Genomic DNA, 17,583 nt, shown 5'->3' on the forward strand with positions numbered 1-17,583 from the left:
TACTCTCAACTAGATCCTTCCCATATGGATAGGTTGACATTTGTTTTGACATTTGTTGTGCAAAACCTCTCTCAGGTTTATCTCTTGTTTTTATGGCCCGGATGTAGGCAGCCTTTCTAACCTTGCAAAACCCTACACTTTTGGATTTTCTTAATTCCCTTTTATTTTTCACATACAAAAAACAATTCTTCTCTGAGTTTGTCTCTTTCTTATAGTACCTAATTAAATGCGGCCAGTAGCAACATGTGTCACTAACATTTCATTTTATTTTCTTTCCCATGCACCTCAGTAGACTCAATATGCTTATGCTTTACTTTCTAAGTTACCGAATACAACAATTTATTTTTTTAAAGGTTTTATTTACTTATTTGACAGAGAGAGACACATTGAGAGAGGGAAAAAAGCTGGGGTAGTGGGAGATGGAGAAGTGGGCTTTCTGCAATGCAAGGAATCCAATGTGGGACTCGATCCCAGGAACCTGAGATCATGACCCTAGCCGAAGGCAGACACTTAATGACATCCAGGTGCCCCCGAATACAACAATTTAAACAAATGTTTTGCCACTGCAAAGATGGTTTCTGCAGAAATCAAGATCATTTACTAATCTCATTTTTAAAGATATAATCCCTATCTCTTTTTTTTCTTTAAGATTTATTCATTTATTTATTTGACAGAGATCACAAGTAGGCAGAGAGACAGGCAGAGAGAAAGGAGGAAGCAGGCTCCCCGCTGAGCAGAGAGCTCGCTGCGAGGCTCGATCCCAGGATGCTGGGATCATGACCAGAGCCACCCAGGCGCCCCTATAATCCCTATCTTTATCCATTTACTGTACTAGAATCTTAAATATAAAACCCTATCCCTCAAAAAAGTACATACTTTTAGTTTATTAATTTTCAGAAATCTTATTTATGTAGCAAATTATAATAAGAAATACTCATATTCTCTCCATTCATATTTTAAAAGTAACTATTTTGTCATATTTGTTTCCTGTATTTTTTTCATTCTACAGACAGTTAAATATCAAGCTCCCTTTAATCCTACACCAAGTAGGGTTTGGAGTGTCTGACTGTAGATGACAGAAGTGCCCAAGAAGCAAGAAGACCCTGAATGCCAGAGAAGGGAAGGAAAAGTTAATTCTGAACCTCATCTTCTGAGGCAGCAGCCTGTGGAAAAATCACAGCTATTCCCCATTTTCACCATAACTTTCATGGACCACAACCCATATCACCACTTTCATTTTTTCCTCAGAGATGCTTTTCAGGCAAACTTTTATGGGCATCAAAATCAGCTGGCAGGTTTATTAAAATAGAATGCCTGGACCCACATGCAGAGTTCCTGACTCAGCAGGTCTGAGGTTAGGCCCAAGAATTTGTATTTCTCACAAGTTCTCAGGTGATGCTGATGCAGCCAGTCCAGGCACTACACTGGATTGAGAAATACTGCTCTGTTTTTCCAAGATTACATACTTCAGGGACAGATCCAGACCCTCCCTGCCTATGTAGACACACAGACAGAAGAACCTGTCACATTGTCTATTCTAAAGACAAGGTGGACATCTCCACTATTACAGTCAGCTGGCTGAAAGCTAAAAGGTCGAGCTCATTTTCCCCCTCTTCTTCATTCGAGCAGCAGGGACTCTCCTCCTATCCTGAAGCCTCCACTTGGCCCAGAATGCCAGGAATGGGCTCCTGCCTCCTGGGGCAGAGAAGGGCAGGCAGCACGTGGCAAGGAGTAGGATGGTGTGTCAGGAAGGGCAAGGGGCTTCCAGTCACACCACCTCTTCTCAAGCCCAGGGCAGCCACTCCCTGGCTGATGGCCCTGGGCCTCACTTTCCCCATCCACACAGGATAATGATGCCCACAGCCTGGAGGACTGCTGAGGACAGTAAATGGGAATAGTGCAAGCAGGAGTCCTTTGTTGTCTGTGAAGAACCCCACAAACAGTCTTTATCACCATAGCTTTGTGACACATCTGCTCCTTAACAATAAGCCGTAGTGATGGTAGCTCATCCTCCTTGTTATTTTATTTTTTACAACTCTAGTCACTTTGCTTCATTTTTAAGATTTTTCTCACCCTCTCCCCAACGATGGCCTTTACCTTTGAGCCCCAGTGTTACTGATGCTGACTCACCTGCCACGGGTGTATTTACACACGTAGACCCATCTGCAGGCACTGAAAAGAAAAGCAATCGGTATACATGCCATTAAGCTCTCATATTGCTCAACCCAAAGTCATGAGCTTCTCAGTCTCAAGAGTGAGGAATGAAATAAGAAACCCGCTAAGCAGTTTGTCACTGGTTCTCAACAAGCCAGGATTCTGCAGGCCCATTTAACCCCTCTCCCTGACCTTTGCCTTTGGACATTAGGTTCTGCCCCAGAATCTCCCCCACACTCAGGGAGTTGCAGAGAAAGAAAAGGAGATGCCCTTTGAAGAGGGGCAGAGACTACTGAAGCTCTGAAAAAGATCCTTTTGCATTAGCGGTGTGATTCAAGCCATCCTGACATCTTCCTTCCCTTCAGAGATCTGGATTGTGGTAGGTGGTGCTCACATTCCGGTTGTATTAGAGGTAACAGGACCCTGTCTGTGGAGTCAAAGACTTGGATACAGTTCTAATTCTACCCCTTAAAGCGTGACCTCACATCCTTTAACTTATTGAAGCCTCCGTTTCCACATCTGTAAAACGGAGATACTACGATTTGCCTCATAGAGGGGTGGTAATACATGGTTTCTCACGTACTGCCTGGCGAATGGCAGGTGTAAAATACTGCTTGAGGAAACCTAATTTTCCCTGGGGTTTCATATTTCGATGTGTTAGGACCGCGTCTAAGGTACTCCTAGCTTGCGGCCCCATCCCCTGAGCCGTAAGCACTTGGCCTACTCCCAGCGGGGCCCAAGCAGCCCCTTCAAAGCCCTAAACCTGGGCAACGCCTAAACCTGCTGGCAACAGCGCCACGCCCACCGCCCCACCCCCACCTTTGACATCTCGGCCCGCCTCCCTCAGCTGCGGACCGCGTCACTTCCGCAGGAAGAGGCGGGCGCGTCCGCGCGGTTGGCGCGAAAGTCGGTTCGCCGCCTCGGCAATTTCCGGGTTTGGCGTTTGCTTCGGGTCGGGGGCGCCGCCGGCTGCGGCGGGTGTGCGCCGGGCTGGCGCCCGACCCCAGCCACCGCCCAGCAGGCCGCGTGCCCCTGCACTCGCCTCCCGAAGGCCCCCCCCAGGCTCCACCGAGGTGAGTGAGGCACGGAGAGAGGACCCAGCTCCTTCCCTACCCCAACTGGGGGGTCGCGACACCTTCTCTGGCCTTCGGGGCCCTTGTTTCCCGCCCGTGTAACCGGCCCTCGGACCGGCGGGTGGGACTTTGACGCCGGACAGGACGTGGCTGCGGTTGGACCGAGAGCCGGGCCTCTCTGTGGCAGCTGGCAAGCAAGAGCATTCGGCCTTCTGGGGGCATGGCCTTGCTAACCGGCTTCCACTTTTCCATTAAAGTCCGTTTACTGCGGGGTGAACAAACGTCAGGGGCCTTGGACAGTTTCGTTCGTGGATCCTTGAGCTAAGTGCAATTGAATGCCCATTGGCCTAGGGGGTCTTAGAGCCCCATAACAAAGGGTCCGAATGTATTCAATTTAGGGACATTAATTTTGTTCTCTGGTTTGCCAGGATTGGTGTTGTCCTCTTTTTCCCTGACTTTGCCCGCATTCCAGCGTTTCTTAGAAACTAATGAACGAATCCATGGACAAGGCCTTGTCTTTGGGCATTGTTGTCTGCACAGAAAAGTAGATGCTTTTAGCTTTTAACTTTATACATGATGTGTTTTGTCCTTGATAATAGTTCCTTTATTTTGACAGTTCAAAAATGTCCAGAAATGACAAAGAACCGTTTCTTGTGAAGTTTTTAAAGTCTTCAGATAATTCCGAATGTTTTTTTAAAGCACTTGAGGTAAGAATAGTTGAAAATGCCTTGTTTGATGCTGTGAATTCTTTTTTTTTTCGTTTTTAGTGTTTTTGATTTTTTGGACTCTTTATGTCTTAGTAATTTATTTTCTTACTAGTTTTATTTTAATGTACATTAATATAGATGTGCCATTACATATTTTTGGATTGATGTAAATATATCATTATAATTATTTTGGGGAGCATGAAGTCTATTACTTTTTTTTTTAGGATTTTATTGGATAGAGAGAGAGGTGAGAGATCACAAGCAGAGGGAGAAGCAGGCAGAGGGAGAAGCGGGGTCCCGGCTGAGCAGAGAGGTTGATGTGGGGCTTGATCCCAGGACCCTGAGATCATGACCGAAGGCAGACACCTAACTGATCGAGCCAGCCAGGCACCCCATTATGACATTTATATTGAAGTTAGCAAATTTGCTATTCTTGGACATTACATTGCTTTCTATGTCTACTAACTAGAGTAGACCTTTGTATGCTGAAGAAATTTGAATCTGTTATATACTGGTTACACTTCATTTTTTTGTAGTTAAAAGTATGTTTCACAGTATACAGTGTAATATGAAAAGATGTGAGGGGTATTGTAGAGCCTTGCTACTTACAGACCCCAGCAGCATCAGTGGAGTTGGAAGTGTAGAACCTTGGGCCCAACTCAGACTGACCAATTAGATTCTGCATTTTAACAAGATCCTCAGTGTAATTCCTGTATATATTAGAGTTTAAGAAGCACTGTTGTAGCAGGTTTTTTTTTTTTAAGTTCATTCAGCAAATAATTACTGAGTGTCATGACCTGTTAAGCACTGCTGTAGTACTTGGGATACATTGGTGAGCACAGCAGGGAAAGACCCATACTTTCTCAGAGCTTACCTTCTGTTTTAGCAGGAGGACCTAGACATAAATCAGAATAAATGAGTGAACTGTATAATATGTTACATGGGGGCTCTGTGCTATGTGAAGAGAAAAGAGCAAAACAGTTTAAGGAGGTCTAAAGGATGTTTGTTGTGGGAGAAGGGAAGGTTATAATCTTAAGTAGAGTGTGATTGGTGAAGGCTTTATGGAGAAGATAAGTACACTTGAAGGAGATGGGATGGTTAGACATGTGAATGTCTGGGGAAGAAGCTTTCAGGCAGAGAGAACAGCCATACACAGGTCCCTGAGAAAGTACTTGGAGTGCCTACCCAAAATACAGTGTGGCTGTAGTGTAGTGAACAAGGGTTGGAGGAAGAACATTAATGGGTGCTTTAGAGAGTAAGAGTAAAGAGGTCATGTAAAGAGCCTTAAGAGCCATGGTAAGGACTTCGACTTTTTCATTTGAGCAATCTGATTGAAGTGAGGGATCAAGTCAGGTGAAGACTGGGAAAATATTTCATGGAGTGAGAACAAGAGCAGAACCTCTAACGAGTTTATGCGAGTTTATGTGTGGCTTGTTCCAGACCTAGCAAGAAACAAGAAGTGACTAGAGAATGGTAAGCAGGGGAGAAAAGATGTAGAAGGTTAGAGTGGGGAGATAAGCAGGGGCCAGACTCATGACCTGATTTGTATCATTAAAGAGATTACTAGTTTCTGTATGGAAAATTGATTTAAGGAAAGGAAAAGGAACCACTTTGTAGACTTCTGCAGAGGTCTAGGTGGGAGATGATGGTAGCTTTCAATGGGATAAAAGATTGGATTAGAGATGGATTTTTGAAGATAGAGTTCATAGGACTTAAATACAGGTGAAAAATTTCAGGTGCACTCTTTCATTTTTTTTCTTTCTTTCAGTCAATAAAAGAGTTCCAATCAGAAGAATATCTTCAGATCATTACAGAAGAAGAGGCATTGGAGATAAAGGAAAATGACAGGTCACTTTATATCTGTGACCCTTTTAGTGGCATTGTCTTTGATCACCTCAAAAAGGTTTGCTAACTTTTCGTGTGTTCCTTCTGTAGTCTGATTTTTGTTGGTTTTGCTTCAGTGGAAGCAAAAACTGATCATGAGGTATTATATAGATTATGAATATACTAACCATGAGGTATTATATAGATTATGAATATAGAAGAATTTTTTGGTTTGGGAGACCAGAATTATATTTTTAAAGACTAATCGTGTTATGATAGGCTTTTGTTATATGTAATTTTTATATTTCAGGATATATAACTTCTCTAAGCTTAAGTCAGTAAAACACTTTATTGACGGAGTTCTGCCATACTTAAACTCAGTTTGATTGCAAGATTTTCCATAAAAATTTGGGAAGGACCTCAGCATAATGCTTGGTTATTTACTGTCTTTCTTATGTGCTCTTTCACACACAGTTTTCATATCTGTACCTTGTAGAGAGGGTCTGAAACATTATATGCCTAAAGGAAGCATTTTGGGGATGAATATTGCTGATATACCAATGAGCCATCTTATTTCTTTTTGTTGATTCCAGAGTCTACTGACTCATTACTTTTTTGGTGTCTGGACAAGAGAGAAGCATTGAAATAAAAGTAAACTGGCTGTAATTCCATCCAGATTACAAAGAAGTGATTCTTGTTTGAAGGAGAAGAAAACATAGAAGAGTAGATAGATGCAGTATCTGCACAATTTATGGAAGGTCTGTGCCCACCTTTGCCAAAAGCATTGTTGGTCTACCCTCCTTTTGGAAATAACACACCTTGTCAGATAGAATAAATAGCATTAAAATAGCATTAAAAACACATTTAAAACAGTCATAGGAAAACACATTTTCCTATGACTGAACAAAAAGGTAACAATAATTGTTTACCGTGTGCATCTTTAAATCAGTCATGCCCTGGTGACTTTGGCAACCATATGCTTTTTAGATCTGACTTGAATGTGCTGATATTGAGCAAGACTGTCAACTTTTCCTAATTCAGTTATCAGTGAAAATAAAAGGCCATTTTTAAAAAAAATTTTTTTATTGATTTTCAGCATAACAGTATTCATTGTTTTTGCACCACACCCAGTACTCCATGCAATCCGTGCCCTCTCCAATACCCACTACCTGGTTCCCCCAACCTCCCATCCCCTGCCCCTTGAAAACCCTCAGATTGTTTTTCAGAGTTAAAAGGCCATTTTTAATAGCCTCATAATATCTTTGAGAAATACTTGGAAAGACATTGAGTTAAAGACAAAGTATTTAAAACACAAATGTAGAAACTGCCTAGGGTTTTTGAATGTTTGTGTGACAGAATAGGTATTTTAGAAGAGGGTTAATTAGGCTCTTAAACATTTGGACTGCTTGGTTGGCTGGATACTTCATTTAAAAACTATATGGATTTTCACAATTATTATAGCATAAGTCTGTTATTCCTATAACCTATCATTAAGACTGTTTGTTTCTGATATTAAAATTTGGTGGTGGGATGCCTGAGTGGCTCAGTGGGTTAAGCCGTTGCCTTCGGCTCAGGTCATGATCCTAGAGTCCTGGGATCGAGTCCCGCATCGGGCTCCTTGCTCAGCAGGGAGCCTGCTTCTCTCTCCGCTTCTGCCTGCCTCTCTGCCTGCTTGTGTGTCTCTCTTCCTCTCTGACAAATAAATAAATAAATAAATCAGGTTTTTTTAAGAAATTAAATAAATAAATAAAATTTGGTGATTGAATGTGGCTCTTAAAGCTTATTTCTTTTGATAGCCTGCATTAATTGCCTGTGTATTTAATGTGTAGAGTCTCTGAGAAATTATATAATGGTCCTTATTTTGTCTTATAACAATTTAGCAGTGGTCTTCAATTTCTGTAAAGAATTGCTAAGTATTGAGGCGCCTGGCTGGCTCGGTCAGTTAAGCATCTACCTTTGACTCAGATCATGATCCCAGGGTCCCGAGATCGAGCCCCATGTTGGGCTCTCTGCTCAGCAGGGAGCCTGCTTCTCCTTCCCCCTCTGCCTGCTGCTCCCCTTCTTTTGCTCTTTCTCTCTCCCTCTCTTTCTCTGTCAAATAAATAAATAAAATCTTTAAAAGAAAAAAAGGGAGGGCCTGGGTGGCTCAGTGGGTTAAGCCTCTTCCTTCAGCTCAGGTCATGATCCCAGGGTCCTGGGATTGAGCCCCGCATCAGGCTCTCTGCTCAGCAAGGGGCCTACGCCCCCCTCCCCACCCTGCCTGCCTCTCTGCCTAATTGTGATCTCTCTGTCAAATAAATAAACAAAATCTTAAAAAAAAAAAAAAAAGAAGGAATTGCTAAGAATTACAAAATGTAATTTTATAAGCTAGAGGTCTTTTCCTACATACTAAGCTTTCTCCCTTTTTTTTTTTAGCTTGGCTGCAGAATTGTTGGCCCTCAAGTAGTCATATTTTGTATGCACCACCAGCGATGTGTCCCAAGAGCTGAACATCCAGTTTATAATATGGTTATGTCTGATGTAACTGTGTCTTGTACAAGCCTGGAAAAAGATAAAAGGGTAGGTACTGAGAGGAATATCATGATCAATATATTTATCTCCACACTTAATCTTTCACTGCATAGGAGACACTTTGAAAGACCTTGTACTCGGTGTTCATGACTTAAGGTCTGTATACACCAATGTATAGCTTTTCTATTTTAATGAAATACAAATAGTGGAATCTGTTTTATTGAGAACTACTTGAAAGAAAACTCTCTTTTTCCCCTGAGTCTAAGTCATATTTTTCCATAATAGATGGTTGATCTTCTTTAAAAAAATGTTGATGGAGTGCCTGGGTGGCTCAGTTGGTTAAGCTTCTCACTTTGGCTCAGGTCATGATCTCAGCGTCTTGGGATCGTTGGGCTCTGAGCTTAGTAGGGAGTTTTCTTCTCCCTTTCCCCCAACTTGTGCTCACGCTCCCTCTCTTGCTCACTTGCTCTCTAATAGATAAAATCTTTAAAAAAATTATTTTAAAAAACATTGGGAGGTAGAATGGGCTGTGGGTTTAACATTTGCTATGAGGAAAGAAATGCTTTGACAGTGCTAAAAGAGAAAATACATATTTTTATATATAATGTATATAATTAATATTTTTAAATATATATATGCACAGTATATTATAGAAGCAACATAGTTTAATAAACTCATGGAGTTGAACAACTATATGAAAGTAATTATTTTAAAATTTATGTATAATTCATATTTATCTTTATCCAAAAAGTAATTTGATTATTTAACTTTATAGTGGTGAGAAACATTTGTGCCTTCAAGCTAACAACAACAAAAGATACTTGAGTTTTTGTATAAAAAAATGGAAGAGGTATTGTTTACTTCGGTATTAATGTATTTTCTTTTGGGTTTACAGGAAGAAGTTCATAAATATGTACAAATGATGGGTGGACGTGTATACAGAGACCTTAATATATCAGTAACTCACCTTATTGCAGGAGAAGTTGGCAGCAAAAAATATTTAGTTGCTGCAAACCTAAAGAAACCTATTTTGCTTCCTTCTTGGATTAAAACACTTTGGGAACAGTCACAAGAGAAGTAAGAAAGACATTTATGTGTTTTCTAGATTTGAAAAAATGATACATTCAATCATTTTGGCATATTGTGGGTTATTACAGGGGAGGTTTTATGTTGTCCTGTTGGGATTTGTTATTCAGGGACAAAAAAAAATGGGGTTATTACTCTTTACTGAAAATAAGCATAATCTGCAAGGTCTTTTCAAGGTGTAAGTTGATAAGTAGAATAGGCTTTTGATTTAATACTAGTTACAAGATAACAAATGCTTTGACAATAAAAATTGCTTTCAGCAGTAAATGCCTGTAAAATAGTTGAGAAGATCACTGTGGCAACTATTCTTAAGTTGCATTATCCTTCTACTAGGTGCTAAGATGGAGAGTAAATTAGTCATTTTTGACAGTCGTATTCCCTCACAAAGGTGTCTGTGTAAAGTTGAATATAAACATATGTCAGCCATTAGGATGTGGTCATTCAGTAAATGTTTATCAAGTTCGTTTTATGTACCTGGCCTGAGCTAGGCTTTAGACATATATACTAAGCAAAGCAGGATAGCATCCCTGCCTGCCCCTGTGGACCTTAGAAATGGGCGTTTTTCCTAGTCTTTTTTCAACACCATCCAGCACATTCTAAACCTGTCTCCACACTGGTACCTTTAATCTTAAAAAATCTGTCTTAAATGGAAAAAGAATGACATTTTTGTTAGTATTCTGCTAAAAATTATTGCTTATTATTTATATCGTATGATGGAAGGATAAAAAATCCATCTTTCTAGTAGGCAACCAAGGTCCTTTGAGTTTTTAAGTAAATTTACACGTAAAATTTTGGAAAATATACGACTTTGACCAGCATGAACTCAGAAGAGTTAATGAAATAACATTTTCCCTTAAAACAGTTTTATTTAAGAAGCTCTATCTAAAATACTACTTTTTAGATGAGCAGATAGTGTTATTTTGAGATTCAGTTCCCCTTTTCTAAAAAATGAGGAAAGTATTAGTGATTTCTGTTGTTTGTCATTATTCTTCTGATAAATTTTAAACCATTTGGTATATTAATATGTTAATTTTTTCCTTGTTACTTATTTTTTCCAGAAAAATAACTAGGTATACTGATGTAAACATGGAAGACTTCAAGTGTCCCATTTTTCTTGGTTGCATTATCTGTGTGACTGGCTTGTGTAGCTTAGACAGAAAGGCAGTTCAGCAACTCACAATTAAGCATGGAGGTCAATACATGGGACAACTGAAAATGAATGAATGCACACACCTCATTGTGCAAGAACCAAAAGGTAAAACTATGTTTCCCAAATGGAAAAAATGCAAAATTTTCTCTAGTATTTAACATTTTAAGATCTTTACAGAATAGCTTTTGCTTCTGATGTGTTAAAAATCTCATATTTTTTCCCCCTAAAATCTTAGAAAAATAGTTTGGTTCACAAATCTGTAGAAAAGTTACATGACTATCCAGGTTTATCCAGGTCATTGAAAAAATATTTTTTTCAATTTCCAGTGGTTTTTATTGTTTGATTTTTTTTTTCAAAGTTTGCTACATAGGTACCAAATAATTACAAAATAAGAAATTTGGATGAATAGCAAAAAGGCTAATAGATGTAGCTAAATTACATTTCTTTCTAATGATAAATTTTATTTTATTTTATTTTATTTTAAAGATTTATTTATTTATTTGTTAGAGACAGAGGGAGAGAGAGCAAGTTAGCACAGGCAGACAGAGAGGCAGGCAGAGGCAGAGGGAGAAGCAGGCTCCCTGCCGAGCAAGGAGCCTGATATGGGACTCAATCCCAGAACCCTGGGATCATAACCTGAGCTGAAGGCAGCTGCTTAACCAACTGAGCCACCCAGGCGGTCCCTATTTATTTATTTTTAACATTTTATTTATTTATTTGACAGAGAGAGAGATCACAAGTAGGCAGAGAGGTAGGCAGAGAGAGGGGGAAGCAGGCTCCCCACCGAGCAGAGAGCCCAATGTGGGGCTCGATCCCGGGACCCTGAGACCATGACCCGAGCTGAAGGCAGAGGCCTAACCCTCTGAGCCACCCAGGTGCCCCTCTAATGATAAATTTTAAAGGCTTGGCTTAGTTTTTAATTGAATGAATCTGATTTACTGGATGAACTAGAAGTTGTAACTTGAAGATGCACCTTGCAGAAGAAAAATAAACTACCAATAAGAAGAATTCCTTAAAATTGTGTTTAATTTTGGTGTCCTGAAATGTTTTTATCTATTTTGGAAGATTTTTTTTTCTTTACAAATACCCTTAAAATATATACAAATTGATGAGAGAAGAATTTTGTTAATGTTTTTGTTATTTATTTATGTCTGTGTTTTATTAAGCTACCTAGATAGCAAAATAGAAAAAAAAAAAAAACCCTGCTAAAATTAATTGGTAATTGTCCTTAAATCAGAACTTTGTGTATGGCCAACTATGATATTATAATTGTGAGTAGAGTTGATTTCTGAACCTGAAGGCAGTTCATCTCTTTGCTCTCAAGAATGTCCAAAAAAAATCCTTTTTGTGTTATTGTTTAGTACATATTGACCTCAATTTCTCTATGGCACTGTTTCAAAATACATTGTGTTAAAAAAGTTGTTTTAAGGCAATAAAAAGATCTATTTCTTATAATATGCCTGTCTGTTTGGACTTCAAGTCAAATCCTGTTGACATTAGAGTAGACTATTCAAAGCTGGTATTTTTATATTGTGGACAGTTACAGTCTTTACAGTTGTTTTATTCAGTCTTACTGAAGCCACATAATTCTGAGTTATTCCCATGTTACAGATTAAGAAACTGGTTTAAAGAAATTAAGCAGTGGAGACTATACTCAAACCAGGTCTAGTATTTCAGTCACCCCATATAAATTATGCAATTTTAAGAGACAAACCCCCTTGCATACAGTATATAACATACTGTTTATATAAGAATAATTACTGGTAACTTTAATTTTGTTTTGGTGAGTTTTTTCCCATAACCGATCATGCTTTAATATTTCCACAAAGATAGATTTTAATGGTTTACATTTCTCACTATTTCTTAATGATGTGATAGGTCAAAAGTACGAATGTGCCAAGAGATGGAATGTACACTGTGTGACCACGCAGTGGTTTTTTGACAGTGTTGACAAAGGTTTTTGTCAGGATGAATCCATATACAAAACAGAGCCAAGACCAGAAACAAAGACTGTGCCTGATACTTCAACTCCTACTGGCCAGATCAACACAGTTGATAGTAAGTTTCAGTGGGATTAAAGCAAACAGTCATTTTTACCACCGCTTTCTTTGTAAGAATTGATGTAAATAGGATCAGTGAGATATAGTAGGGAATTCCATGCTTTCTTGCTATGCTTCCAGGCATAATTATGTAATAGCTAAATTGTATGAAAACTAGTCCAGAATTCTAGGTATTTCTTTTTATAATGGATGTATATTTTCTTTCATACCTTAGTTTAATGCAAAAGATGATTAAAGAAGCTGAGATTACTACGAAGACTTAAAAAAGAATTTTTCTAAACCTGACTGGTGGACAAATGTAATACATTTTTATTAGTTTGTTACTATTATAGACCATCTATATTCATATAAAATTGAAAACCATTTCTATTTTGTACATGCCATGTTAGAATTTAGCATACGTTATACTTTTTCCTTTCCTGGACCCTACAGCGAACAACTTCAGATTGTATATGGAAGCAAGCCACTATTAAATGTATTAAGTATGTTTTTATTTGAAATAAGATATGAGCCATAGTTTCATTTTCCCTTGTCATGCTTGGCCACCAAGATTGAAATAAAAATATTTGATGCTTGCTTTGGAAATTATTCACAGCCCTTTGTGTATAAGAAAAACTAACCTGTAGGAAAATAGGTAATCACTATTTTATCTCCATAAATTTTTACATCTTTGTTTGGTATGTAGGTCGTACTCTTTCAGATGTCAGCCATATTTCCAACATCAATGCAAGTTGTATAAATGAATCGATATGTAATTCAGTTCTTAATAGCAAAGTGGAGCCTACACTTGAAAATCTGGAAAATCTGGATGTCAGTGCATTTCAAGCGCCTGAAGATTTATTAGATGGTTGTCGGGTATGTCTTTATTATGTAATACCTCAGTGATAATGTACATCAGTACTTCTAGCCTGACTTTGAAGACCCCTCAGAGTTGGGCTTATTCCTTATCCATGTAAACTCTTGACTTTAGTCAAGCAGATGTAAGCACTGGGCCACATCTGTCCATAACTGTCATTTATTAAATGTTATTAATATCCTAGGCTGTGCTAATCAGTTAATATATATTGTTAATATGTTGTATGTAATCTCATTTAACTCCCACAAATAACTCTAAAATGGATATTACCCTGAAACAGGCTTGTTCAGTTCTTGTTCAGATTCACACAGATATTAATTAGACATCCATCTACTCCAAATCCTATATTCCTAACCACTAGACCCACTACTTTGTTTTATGTCTCTTGGGCTACCTAATTTTTTAGTGTATAAATAAACTATCTTATAAGTGCCTTGATGGAAACCTTATATGCTGTAGATCTCCTAGAGCTGAATTTTAATAGATTTCTACTTGTAGAGTGAATAGGCTGTACATTTGTTGATAAAACATCAATTTATTGTCAGAACAGAAAGTGTCTTATATAATCTTTTATCCTAGACTCTGGTAATTATGGATATGACTTTGTTTTTTTAAGATTTATTTATTTTAGAGAGGACACCACAAGAGGAAGGGGCAGATCTCAAGCAGACTCTGCACTGAGCATGGAGTCCAGCAATGCAGCTTGATCTCAGTATCCTGAGATCATGACCTGAGCTGAAGCCAAGGTTAGACGCCTAACCAACAGGGCTTCCTAGACACCCTTAACTTTTAGTTATTCTTACAGGAAGTTTATGATTCCTGATTTTTGTTACAGTATCTTCTAATAACAGAGGTTATTTAGTTTGGGATATAAATGGAGTTAGGAATAGATCTGCCATTCTTAAGAAAATTTTTTAAAGACATATAAAATACAGATGAAAAAGCTTTATATTTATTAAATTGGTTTAAATATATACATAGTGATACTTAGAAATAAATTATTGCATATAATCCTCAAAGTACTGTCCTCAGCTTGACCTAAATTTTCTTGTGTAATCGAGCATGTAAAGGATATCTCAATTTATAGGTGAGAACACTGGTTTAAAGAGCCTAAGTAACTTATCATGGGCATGTAGTTAATTATTGGCCTCTGAACCAAAATTTACACCCAAGTTTTCTGAATCAGATAAACTCCCGTTTATTTCTTTTTTTTTAAATTATTTTTAATTAACATATAATGTATTTGCCCCAGGGGTTACAGGTCATGAATCATTAGGCTTACCCATTTCACAGCACTCATCATATCATATACCCTTGCCAATGTCCATAACCCAACCACCCTCTCCATATCACCCTCCCCGCAGCAACCCTCAGTTTGTTTTGTGAGATTAAGAGTCCCTTATGGTTTGCCTCCCTCCTAATCCCATCTGTTTCATTTTTTCCTTCCCTACCCCCTAAACTCCCCACCCTGCCTCTCAAATTCCTCATATCAAGCAGATCATGTGATAATTGTCTTTCTCTGATTGACTTATTTCACTCAGCATAATACCCTCTAGTTCCATCCGTGTCATTGCAAATGGCAAGATTTTATTTCTTTTGATGGCTACACAGTATTCCAGACACACCACACCACCTCTTCTTTATCCATTCTTCTGTTGATGGACATCTAGGTTCCTTCCATAGTTTGGCTGTTGTGGATATTGCTGCTATAAACATTTGGGTGCACGTGCCCCTTCATATCACTACATTTGTATCTTTGGGGTAAATACCCAGTAGTGCAATTGCTGGGTCGTAGGGTAGCTCTATTTTCAACTTTTTGAGGAACCTCCACGCTGTTTTCCAGAGTGGCTGCACCAGCTTGCATTCCCACCAACAGTGTAGGAGGGTCCCCCTTTCTCCGCATCCTCGCCAACATCTGTTGTTTTCTGACTTGTTGATTTTAGCCATTCTGACTGGTGTGAGATGGTATCGCATTTCCAGTTTCTTTTTTTTTTTTTTTTTTAAGATTTTTTATTTATTCATTTGACAGAGAGAGATCACAAGTAAGCAGAGAGGCAGGCAGAGAGAGAGGAAGGGAAGCAGGCTCCCTGCTGAACAGAGAGCCCGATGCGGGACTCGATCCCAGGACCCTGAGATCATGACCTGAGCCGAAGGCAGCGGCTTAACCCACTGAGCCACCCAGGCGCCCCCCAGTTTATTTCTGTAATTTAAATTTACAAGTAGTGGGACGCCTGGGTGGGCTCAGTGAATTAAGCCGCTGCCTTCAGCTCAGGTCATGATCTCAGGATCCTGGGATCGAGCCCTGAATCTGCCTCAGAATCCCTGCTGAGCAGAGAGCCTACTTCCCCCTCTCTCTCTGCCTGACTCTCTGCCTACTTGTGATCTCTCTGTCTCTGTCAAATAAATAAATAAAATCTTTTTTAAAAAAAAATTTACAAGTAATAAGATCTTCAGCATTTAAGGAGCTACCTGCATTTTAGATATTGCTATGCACTAGTATCCAGAAGGTAACTGAATTCTAGCTTCCATTTTATTTAAAGCCTCAAAGTACTTACCTGCTGTCTACAGTGGGTAATAATACTATAGGATTGTGAAGAAATAATAAAAAATACAAATTTCAGAATTGTTGGGGCACCTGGGTGGCTCAGTTGGTTAAACATCTGCCTTTGCTTCTAGTCATGATCTCAGGGTCCTGGGATTGAGCCCCATCTCAGGCTCCCTGCTCAGCCTGGAGTCTGCTTCTCCCTGTCCCTCTGACCCTCTCCCTAGCTCCTGCTCCCATTCGCTCCCAACTCTATCTCTCAAATGAATTTTAAAAATCTTTTTTTAAAACAATGTCGGAATTGTTAAAAAAAAGTTTCAGACTATACTCTATTTTTAATGTATTAAATGTACGCAGAGCTGTGTATTTACACACAGTGCATTTGGATATATATTTTTAATGTGTTCCTGTTGAGAGAAGCAAACCATCTTAAATGCATTAATCAAAGTAAATATTTTCTTTCTTTGCAGATCTATCTTTGTGGTTTTAGTGGCAGAAAGCTTGATAAACTGAGAAGGCTTATTAACAGTGGAGGTGGAGTTCGTTTTAATCAGCTCAATGAAGATGTGACTCATGTTATCGTGGGAGATTATGATGATGAATTGAAGCAGTTTTGGGATAAGTCAGCCCACAGGTTTTGTCAGTTTTTAATTCAAAGCAATTCCTACTCTAATGATTTTCCTTAAAATTGCCTATCCATGCAATTATGGAAACTGCATGGCAAGTGGGATGATAGTCTTTATGGTTTAAGCTAATAAATAATTATGTACTATTTTTGCAGGCCTCATGTAGTAGGAGCAAAATGGTTGCTAGAGTGTTTTAGTAAAGGTTACATGCTTCCTGAAGAGCCATATATCCATGCTAACTACCAGCCAGTGGAAATTCCAGTTTCAGATCAGCCTGAGAGTAAAACAGCCCTTTTAAAAAGGAACAACAGCCTGTCTAAGAAAAACTTGGCTCCTGATGAAAAGCATGAACAAGCTGATGAAGATCTGCTCTCTCAGTACATAAATAATAACCCAACAGTAGGTAAGAAATAGTCGATGAGTATTTACAGTCATTAAGAAATGTTTTAATAGCTTAATACATACACGTGATTTCTGCCAGTTTTTCTGGCAGAAGTTAAACCTTTTTCTTTCTTTAATGTTTTATGTTTGTTGCTCTTTCTAAGGCAAAGCCTGGGGGGTGCTGAACCCTCTGACTGCCTTGTCTCTCTTCAACTCACTGCCTCCTCTTTGATCTGTTTTATATGCCAGCATCAGTTTGTTAGTCTGAGTTTGTAACAGCATGAATTTTTCTTTTTAAATTTTTAAGATTTTACTTATTCTTTAGAGTACATATAAGGAGGGCGAGGCAAAGGGAGAGGGAGAAGCAGGCTCCCTGCTGAGCATGGATCCCAGTGCAGGGCTGGATCCCAGGACCCTGAGATCATGATTTGAGCTGAAGGCAGATGCTTAACAGACTGAGCCCCCCAGGTGCCCCATGTAACAGCGTACACTTTCATTTTAACCTTGTAATTACCTCTTACTTGGTTATTGTGATCTTTAATGCATACAGTGCTGCACTGTACCACAACCTCTGTATATAGTCTTCTCAGTTTGAGAAGGAAACTTGCCAGTG

General features: G+C 39.0%; 1 protein-coding gene across 12 annotated transcripts in view; it reads left to right on the forward strand.

Moving 5' to 3' along the window:
• The first annotated feature begins 3,005 nt into the window (after positions 1–3,005).
• Positions 3,006–17,583, forward strand: part of TOPBP1 (DNA topoisomerase II binding protein 1) — a 62,620-nt gene continuing 48,042 nt past the window's right edge. For 3 of the 12 annotated variants that reach the window (XM_082719019.1, XM_082719011.1, XM_082719012.1), the window contains exons 1-11: positions 3,024–3,227; positions 3,844–3,934; positions 5,703–5,837; positions 6,352–6,516; positions 8,174–8,317; positions 9,165–9,346; positions 10,414–10,610; positions 12,384–12,563; positions 13,251–13,420; positions 16,434–16,597; positions 16,745–16,992. In XM_082719019.1, the coding sequence (XP_082575145.1) occupies positions 6,490–6,516; positions 8,174–8,317; positions 9,165–9,346; positions 10,414–10,610; positions 12,384–12,563; positions 13,251–13,420; positions 16,434–16,597; positions 16,745–16,992 (1,312 nt within the window). In that variant the 5' untranslated portion in view covers positions 3,024–3,227; positions 3,844–3,934; positions 5,703–5,837; positions 6,352–6,489. Of the gene's footprint in view, positions 3,228–3,843; positions 3,935–5,702; positions 5,838–6,351; positions 6,517–8,173; positions 8,318–9,164; positions 9,347–10,413; positions 10,611–12,383; positions 12,564–13,250; positions 13,421–16,433; positions 16,598–16,744; positions 16,993–17,583 lie in introns of all 12 variants that reach the window. The other 9 variants (XM_082719017.1, XM_082719021.1, XM_082719016.1 and 6 more) reach the window with 7 other exon arrangements.

The sequence above is a fragment of the Mustela nivalis genome (genome assembly GCF_964662115.1).
Source record: "Mustela nivalis genome assembly, chromosome: 1".
Taxonomy (NCBI): Eukaryota; Metazoa; Chordata; class Mammalia; order Carnivora; family Mustelidae; genus Mustela; species Mustela nivalis.